Source organism: Argentina anserina, chromosome 1 (assembly GCF_933775445.1).
Source record: "Argentina anserina chromosome 1, drPotAnse1.1, whole genome shotgun sequence".
In the NCBI taxonomy this organism is placed as follows: Eukaryota; Viridiplantae; Streptophyta; class Magnoliopsida; order Rosales; family Rosaceae; genus Argentina; species Argentina anserina.
In genome coordinates, this window is record NC_065872.1 from 7,774,358 (window position 1) to 7,783,795 (window position 9,438).

The 9,438-nt window shown below is 36.3% G+C and overlaps 1 protein-coding gene across 1 annotated transcript; it reads right to left on the reverse strand.

Moving 5' to 3' along the window:
• Nucleotides 1-3,836: 3,836 nt before the first annotated feature.
• LOC126795781 (uncharacterized) lies at nt 3,837-5,767 on the reverse strand. The gene is made up of 3 exons (XM_050522541.1): nt 5,214-5,767; nt 4,888-4,981; nt 3,837-4,789 (listed from the first exon to the last, which is right to left on the reverse strand). Exons 1-3 carry the CDS (start codon nt 5,613-5,615, stop codon nt 4,497-4,499), a joined length of 789 nt encoding a protein of 262 aa, XP_050378498.1. The 5' UTR covers nt 5,616-5,767; the 3' UTR covers nt 3,837-4,496.
• Nucleotides 5,768-9,438: the final 3,671 nt, after the last annotated feature.

Here is a 9,438-nt window from a genome sequence, read left to right on the forward strand (position 1 = left end):
GTTTTGTTCATCCTCTCTACAACACCGTTTTGCTGGGGAGTTTTCTTAACAGTAAAATTTTTTGTAATGCCTTCATCCTTGCAGAATTGTAAGAACTGATTACTTCTATATTCACCTCCGTTGTCGTTTCTCAACACTTTGATTTTCCTGCCTGTTTGGTTCTCTATTTCAGCCTTCCACTCCTTAAACTTCAGAAAGACCTCATCTTTTGTCTTCATAAAGTAAACTCAAACCTTCCTTGAAAAATCATCTATGAAAGAGACAAAGTATCTGGCCTTACCCAACGATTTTGTTGATCCAGGCCCCCAAACATCTGTGTGAATATAGTCTAATACTCCTTTGGATTTGTTCTCACTGCTGCTCACTTTGAATGATACCTTGGTCTGCTTACCGAGTGTGCAATACTTGCAGAAGTCAAGGCTGCAACTCGTTATGCCTTCTAGCTTATCTTGCTTGTGTAATTCTTGCAACCCCTTTTTTGACTCATGTGCCCTAGCCGTCTGTGCCAGAGCTCAGTCTTGTCTTATTCCATACAAAATGATGCTCCACCTACTATTGTAGAACCTGTGAGTTTATACATATTATCAGGCTGAAACACACCTTTCATGTAGACCAGCTAACCCTTTCCGACTTTGAGCACTCCATTGTTACCTTTATGCCACAATCCTTCCCTATCCAATAGACTTAGAGAAATCAGATTTCTGCTCAAATGTGGAATGTGTCTGACCTTTCCCAATGTCCTGACAATGCCATCATACATTGAGATTTTTACTGTGCTGATTCCCATGATTCTATTTGGTGAATCATTCCCCATCAAAACTGATCTGGTGCCCTCTCTTCATATGTGTCAAACCAATCTCTGTGTGCACACATGTGAAATGTGCAGGCTATGTCCAAAGTCTAATGTCTAGGTGCGCCGGAGCTGGCTGAGATTGCAAGAAGTTCTCCATCATCACTATCATTCCCAATAACGACATTGGCTGATTGGGAGCTTTCTCCAAGTATATGCGCCTTCTTCTCCTTCCATTGTCTGTAATTTCTTTTCCAGTGGTCGGGTGAACTACATACGAAGAAACCATCCTTCTTCTTTACTTTTCCTTTTCCCTTGGATGTAGACCTGCCATTGTCTTCAAATCCATCACCTTTACTCTTAGACCTTCCTCTCTCCTTCCCTCTGACACTCAGTCCTCGTGCTTGGGAATTATTATCTTCCCTCTGCATCCTGACATATTGTTCCAGGTTCTCACACACTCATGCAAGTGTGATGGTCTCTTTGTGGAATATCACGGTGGTCTTGAAGTGTTTGAATGATGATGGCAAAGACTGTAGTAGCATCATAGCCAAGTCCTCATCTCCCATCTTTGCCCCAACCTTCTCCAAGTTAATTATGCAGTTCTGAAACTTGGATATATGATCAGTAAGATCATCCCCTTCCTCCATCTTGAGGCCAAAGAGTTGTTCCTTCAAGAGTAGCTTGTTACTGATGGTTGTACCCATATAAACATTTTGCAGCTTGTCCCATGCCTGCTTTGTAGTCAGCTCCTCTCCGATCTGAAGCACAACATTATCAGCAAGATGCAACTCAATGCAACTCTTTGCTATCTTATACTTTTTTACCCAATCTGCATCAGACATTGTTGTAGGCTTTGATTCTTCAAGAGCTACATCAACCTTATGCTGGATCAGAACGTTCCTCATCTTCCTCTGTCAAAGCGTGAAGTTGTCCTTGACATTGAATAGTTTTATGGACGCTCTCACCTCTCCTGCCTCAGCCATTCCTTTGCCAATCGACATCGCAAAATAAACCAGCTCTTGATACCACGTGTTGAATTTTAACTTGAGCCAAATTTCTAGTGTTTTTCATTTGTTTCTGGTGTTTTTCCTAAGTCTTTTGTTGTTCTTGACTCATAAATGAAGAATTAAAGTTTGTTGTTTGAATCCATTGAAAGATGAGACAAATTAGCGGAAGTAAATTTACCGACCAATTTTTTTTACCACCCTCATGCCCACCCACCTAGATGAAAGTCACGTATTCTAGATTAATTATGATATAACTATGGTTATCTATATGAATTAATAACACATGGTAAAAATAAATTAATAATTAATTTAAAAAATTTAAGAGTTAACTATGGTATAACTATAGTAAGTATAAAAGACATGATTTTCATCTAAGTAGGTCCATATGAGGATGGTAAAAAAAAGTGGTCGGCAAATTTGCTTCCCAAATTAGCTGTGCTAATTCCTGTATGTTATCACATGTTGGAATTTCTATGTCGGTATAAGGAGACAATATGGTAAGGTTAAATTCAACACCTTTGACTTTTGGGTTAGACTTATGTCGAATGCATATAAGTGGATATGGTCTTTCTTGTTTTCCTAATGGATTCGAATTAAACTGGTAGAGCTGTGAGGATCTCCATTGCTTCTCTTATATTGTGGTTGCTTATAGCTATATAGCATCTTTTGGAGAATAATCAGTAACTATATGATTTAATACAGTGCTATCATGATCTTCCGAATATGAAGAAACAAGTGACGAAAGTTAGAGGCTTCTTTGACTATGAAGCAGGGTTCTTTGACAATGGAGAGAGATATTCATGTGGTATTGTGGTGTACTGGTCCCGTGAGTCATAAAGTCTGATCATTGAAACATAAAACCAGCTAGGGTTTGAGTGCTGCAGACTTGCTTGATGGGTCTGAGAATTGTAGCATTATCATGTTTCAGCCTCAGATTGCAGATAGCTAGCTCCAACATAAATTCGTTTCGTGCTGTTGGGCTAGTTAGGTTTCTTTTGCCCCATTCCAAGGGATTGTGTGTGTATGTATCAATCTCCTTGGTTTTTTTTTTCCAGATTTTCTCCAGTTTCTGTCAATACCGAGAGTCATACCAAGTATGGTGCAATCCTAACTAATACATTATTGCATATCACTCAGTTTTTGAAAACACACGAGTGGTGCGATGATAATTGTCTCACCCAAGACTTCTTCTTTTTTCCATCTTGATGTGTTTATAGGAATGCCATTCCCTGGGTTAAATTTATTTTTTCTTGCTTAGACTTCCCTTTTTCATATAAAAGAAAAGGGTATAGATTACTATGTACCACTCGAACTAATGATTATTCACGATTTCATAATTGAATCAATTACAAATGGGTTCTAAAGTGAAGGAATGTTACGGTAAAACTTCGTTTAAAACGATGTGGTAGAGGGGGTGGGTTGCTGTATTGAACTTTAGAGATGGGACTTTTGTACAGTTACGAAGTGCCCTACTAACCGCATCATTCCAGAGGTCCCTGGTGACCTAGTCCCTACATGTAACTTGTTTGCCTCTGGAATCCCCAGCCAGTCAGATATGGCTTCTCTAGAATCATCCTCCATCGTACTACTGACACATTAATCATCTTTGTTCGAGTCAAAGTGAGTGAATGAGCAACAACCGCACCGCACCGCACCGATCCTTCGCTTTTCTTTGATTGAAATTTTTTTTTATGGAAAATTTGTAAAACTTACTCAAGTTGTAAGATTTACCTCAAAAGTCACAACAAAGAAAACATATTCCTCCTCAAAGAAAATAACCGAGTATTTTCTGTTTTTTTTTTCTTGTTAACATAATTTCGGATTTAAGGCTTAAAGATTATAAGGTACCTATTAAAATCTTAACCTTGGGTTAAAGAGTTGTTGGGTGTCCTAAATTGGAACACGATGTCCTAATATCATCCATGAGACCCTGTCCTTTTCCTACGAACTAAATCTGGGCCACGTCCTAGTTTTTGGGTCTTTTCAACTAGACCTCTCCCACACTAACGGAAAATGTTGCATCAATCACACAAACATTAATCACAACGTAATAATATGAATCTTGAATCGTAATGTCTTTAAAATAACGATAAGCAACATATCACACTTTTGTACATAATAAATCCACCGTCAACCGCATACTAATCGAAGATAAAATGAACAGAAAAGATGAACATGATGCATTTTTTTAGCCCCACAATGATTATAACCCGACCATGAATTCTTGACTACTTGAGGATGTAGATTGAGACCTGAGCCTAGCAAAAGCTTCAAGCTGCACTGAACTACTGATCACTTGGAGGGTCCTCAAAGTCGTGGTAGACTCTTAACAGGTAATATGTTAAAACCAAATGAACTACTTCATGGCTTCTTCCCATTGGCTTGTCGACTTGATAAATTATTGCCACAGAAACGTTGTATGACACTGTTCCTGTATGCAAGAAGTTCTAGACTATAATAGACACCTTGTGATCTAATGGAGACAAGATGGGTGTCATTGATGAGGATTGGAGGCGAGCAGTGGAATGAGGGCTAGTAGGCCAAGTTGTAGTAACAATGATGCGATGAAAGCAATAGGAGAAGGGACTAGTAATGATAATAATGAACCAATGATGATGTGAAAAACGCAGCTAGCCTTATGCATTATATTTGGGGACCTTTCATGGATTCAAGGAAACTCGGAATTATTGTAAGGATTAGCAAAATATTGGAGGTATTGAAGGACGGAGGTCGATTTCCTGGGTCCAAGCGCTCCTGTCTTGAATATGCAAGTGCCAGTAGGTTTGAGCCACCGCATCTGGGTCCATTGATCCATCTCCACCTCCGCCGACTCCCGCTCTGGCGATTCTTGAATTCGAACTCGATGACAAGCCACCCCTAGCCGGTCCCATGACACCGTCAACGATAACATGCGCAATGTGTACACCATAAGGTTGAAACTCCATAGACAAACATTGGGATAGCCCTCTTAGGGCAAATTTCCCACAGCCTGCCTCATCGATCACAACACGAATGTAAAACTAACATTCTAACAAACATGCTGAACCAAGTAGAATTAGAGCTGAAGCTCAAAAATTAAGTACTTACATAGCTCAGAGTAGCCAGCACTGCCTCTAAGAGAAGCTGAACATCCGGTGAACAAAATCGTCCCCCTTCCCCTCTCCACCATACCAGGAAGAACCTTCAATTTCCATATAAACATATGGACATATCAATTTCAAGAACAAGAATTATTAATTCTGTTGAAATCCTATTATGTCAAACAAATCATTTAAATTATGATTTTACATATATTATACGAACAAATTCTTACCATAAACCGTGTTAGCTACATGCTTTGTTTAGTTGTTATCATATTGTTGATTTAAACTGCATTTAATTAACTCATCGTTAAGTTTAAACCGTATTTATACCTGTTGAGCACAGTGGAAAGCTCCGACAGAAGAAACGGCAAGGGACTTCTCCAGGGAGTCGATACGAATGTCGGTGAATTTTGTGGGGTTTGAAGAAGCCGGCTGGTAAGCATTGTAGACCAGCACCTCCACAAAGCCAAGGGAAAGAACACTCTCAAAGGCCTCCCTCACGCTCCGAGAGTCGGAACAGTCAATTCTTATGGCAAACACTTGAGATTTCTCCTCCCTCGCAATCTCGTCGGCAAATTTCGACAATCCGTCAAGATCACGAGCAAGAATAGCCACTGTGTAGCCCTCATGGGCGAACTTGCGGGCGATGGACCGGCCTAGATTCGGTCCAACTCCCACAATGGTTGCGATGCCCCGGCCGCTGGAACCGGAGTTTGCCATGTTGCGTATCATAGCTCGTTCAGCTCAGGTAAGCTAGCTAGGTAAAGGAGCTTCGAGTTTGTTGAAGTGGCAACAAAGGGCTTAATTAGATTAGGGCGTTATAGCTAGCTAGGCAAGTGTGTGAACTCTATGAGTTTGAATTTTGAGTCGGAGAGATGAGAGAGCATGTGAGTTGATGAAGCAGGAAGAGACGGTGGATAGGAGTTGTTGCCTCCTCTGTGAGGAGATTTATATTCTTCTTGCTCTCAAGGCCTTCTTGGCTCTCTCTAATTAGATAGCAATTGAAAGGTGTTTGTGATAATTATATCTTAATTAGTCCTTCAATTCCCTTTCTTTTTCTTTTCTTTTTTTCCTTTAATGAGAGAAATGTAACACATTTATTTGCTCAAGAGGTATGCACCGCATCCATGCATTTCAGTTTGGCAGAAGCACTTATCGATGGGGCAATTGAGTTAAACGCTCCTAACGTACTCCTAAGAAAATAATGCCAAAATTTCCTTGGCTCTTTAGGTAGCAAAACCTCGATCATTATCAATCCAACTCTCGCGTCTCTGCATTTCATATTTGGCGCAAGCACTTTAACTTGCTTACTGAAAGAATGATCATGAAGAGGTCACCACCTAACAGATTTACACATACATTCGCATACCACGACTACGCTCTGACAAAAAAATCGCAATAAATTAAACTTGATACCCATTAATGGTGGTCAAGTTGGTTAAATTCGCTCATACTTGGATAGATATGAATCATTCTAACATTTATTCTCCCAATTTATTCTCGGTGGCATGGAGAAGATTAACATGATCTCTCAACTTTTGATTAAGGGAGTTTATATTCATACCTCCAAAAATTATATTTGGACATTCTCACATAATAGACTTTTTTTTTTGTTTTTTACAAATACTTGAAATGTTATTTAGTCCTTCATATTTTTCTGAAAATGCACATAATCAATATATCATTATTAAATATCAAATCAATCTACTATTAATATCTTTACAATTCTACTTTTATATTCAGTTATTATAAAAAATTCTTTAGAATTACATAATCCATCTTCTTAAATTAATTTTCTCTATCACTCCTAAATTCATAATTAATATTTTGTTTTTCATTTATTGATTTGAAATTCACCAAATAGTAAAATCAACATGAAATTTTTTAACATCTATTGAACAATTTTTCTCTCTCAGCCGAAGTTTATCAAACATTCTATGTAGTTTTTTAATTGATATATGAAGATTAATAATATTATTTATTATATTTTTAACAATAGAAATGAATAAATTAAATCATCTTATTTCGAATTAGGGTTAGCCTGAAATAAATAAATGATTAACGAAAAAAGAAAAATTATAAAATAGGCAGGTTAAGAATTGTCTTTTTTTCTTCTTTTTTATTGTATTTTTAACAATAAAAATGAATAAATTAAATCATCTTATTTAATTATTATTTCGAATTAGGATTAGCCTGAAATAAATAAATAAATGATTGACGAAAAAAGAAAAATTATAAAATAGGCAGGGTAAGAATTATTTTGTTTTTTCCTTCTTCTTTTTTTCACTCTTATATGTCTTTTTTGGTAATTTCATATGGGTTGAAAAAATCAAAACGAAATTGAAAAAAGAGAGAGGTCTAAATAATATTTTAGGAGATATGAATATAAACTCCATTTGATTAAATATAAAAAGAAAATATATTTCTTTTTTTTTTAAAAGAAGAAATCAGTATATAAAAGTAGTATTTGTGATTTCTAAATTAAATGATTATAATAAATTTAGAAATGCTCGGATAACATATTGTCCTTAATCCTTATGAACATGTTATCATACTTCAGAACTTTTGGTACGAGGATCGAAACTAATATTATGAACATATTCATACATTGATACATATATAGGCTAAGTTCTTTTTGGTAAATATTTACAGGCTATGTTATAATTAGTGTTTTAAATATCGAATATATCGGCTGATATATCGGTGATATTTAGAAAATGATACGATATCGTCCAAATCGGTTGAAGATATCGGTTAACGGTCAAATATCGGTCAATTTTTGATATATCGGTCAATTTTTTTAATTTTTGTTTAATATTTCTTTCCTCTCTTTTTTTGAAAAACTTTTTTTCATTTTTTTATTTATATTTAAATTTTTATATATATTTTAAATATAGATGATGAATTCCAAGCCTAAATACCTATTTTTATTATTAGGTGTTGTTCGTGTACTTTAATTGTCACAAGATCAAGTATTTATTTTCTTTAGTTTACTTAGTACCATTTTTAGTTTATTTGGTACATATTGAAGTATAATTTTATAAATTTTATTGAAAATAAGCAAATTCGATGAAACCGATATATATCGATATATCCCTGAAATATCTCCGATATATCGTTTTACCCCTCAACCAATACGATATCAATAAGCGATATTTAGACCATTGGTTGTAATTGGTACTTGGTAAATCGATAACGGATGTGCAATGATCAACAGTTCAACAGTACCACTGAATCCCCCGATTGTCTCTGTCGATCTCTGGGAGGAGAATGAGGCTATGAGCTGTACGGCTAGCTGGCTTAAGCTTTGTTTGAACTATATACTTACTTACGTCAATTGCATGTCAGCATGCACCATACTTCATGCATCACGGGACATGGGTTCCAGAATTCCAGAACAACCCTTTGTTAATTTCTTTCTGGGTGAAGTTAATTAGTTGCAGGCCATCCAGAGCCAAACAAGATACATAGTTATATACAAACCCCTTCAAACAAAAACCATAAACTCTGCCGCAAGATCCCAGATAAGGACGTACTCCAGCAACTCGATATTTTATTATTATTTTTAAATATATTAAGGTTCTGTTACTTTCTGGAAACTAAGATATCCGAGTGTTTTTTTTTTTACAAACTAAAATAAATTACAAATAAAAACCTCTAAAATATATTACAAGTTAAGATATCCAAGTTAATGAACATATATATATTACTGTGAAAATTAAAAATGGGAAAGTAGATACTCTATCTCTCAAGCTAGTTCAATCAATTACAGGGGGGACCGTACAAGCTGCAAACCCTACAAGAAAACTTTTAAGAATCTGCTGACTGTAGCTTCATTGTTTTTGAATGATTGAAGGCCCGCGTTCTCCAAGTTCTATCCACAACACAATAATATCCACATATATCGATTCTGGGGTGTTTGTGTTTCACACTTTCAGTTATTTTTCTAATTTGATCGACGGAGTTTGTTCTTTTTTTTTATTAGCTGAACTTAGTGAGGGGAGAGGAGAGGAGAGGAGAGATCATTTTTAGACCAGTTTGGTTGGAAATGAGAGATCTCATATTTAAGAAGTTACAAATAAAATAGAGTTATAAGTGAATAGATAATACTCAATTGTACTGAGACATTTTGTGATTAAAACCCAACATATGTGAGGTAGATAAGTTTGGACAGTATCAATACAGTTAGTCCACGGACCACGCTTGTCGCTATTAACATGTTATCATAGCGGATTTCTCTCCAATCACGCCTCTAATCTGTCATAAGCTCAAGTTGAGTGTCATTTTGTCATGGATCCGAGTTTGGTTTCATTATCATGTCATCGAATGATTTCCGATTGGCTTGTCACCAAGTGTCGTTGGTTACTTGACCTTGGTTTATTTCGTCTCAATTTGTGGGATGTTAATATGTCAATGTAGACCTAACAATTAAGTTTCACGTGAGGAGACATGTTGGAGATAAGAGATCTCACATCTAAGAAGTGACAAATAAAATATAGTTCATAATGGGTGTATAATACTTAATTGTACCGAGATCTTTTGTGATTAAAACCCA

Bases quoted from the DNA above. Each gene is read 5' to 3' on its own strand.
- LOC126795781 (XM_050522541.1), bottom strand. From the start codon at position 5,615: ATGATACGCAACATGGCAAACTCCGGTTCCAGCGGCCGGGGCATCGCA. The intron at 4,982-5,213 runs GTATAAATACGG...TGGAAATTGAAG, and splicing joins CTTTCCACTGTGCTCAACAG to GTTCTTCCTGGTATGGTGGA. The intron at 4,790-4,887 runs GTAAGTACTTAA...TCGATGAGGCAG, and splicing joins TGCTGGCTACTCTGAGCTAT to GCTGTGGGAAATTTGCCCTA.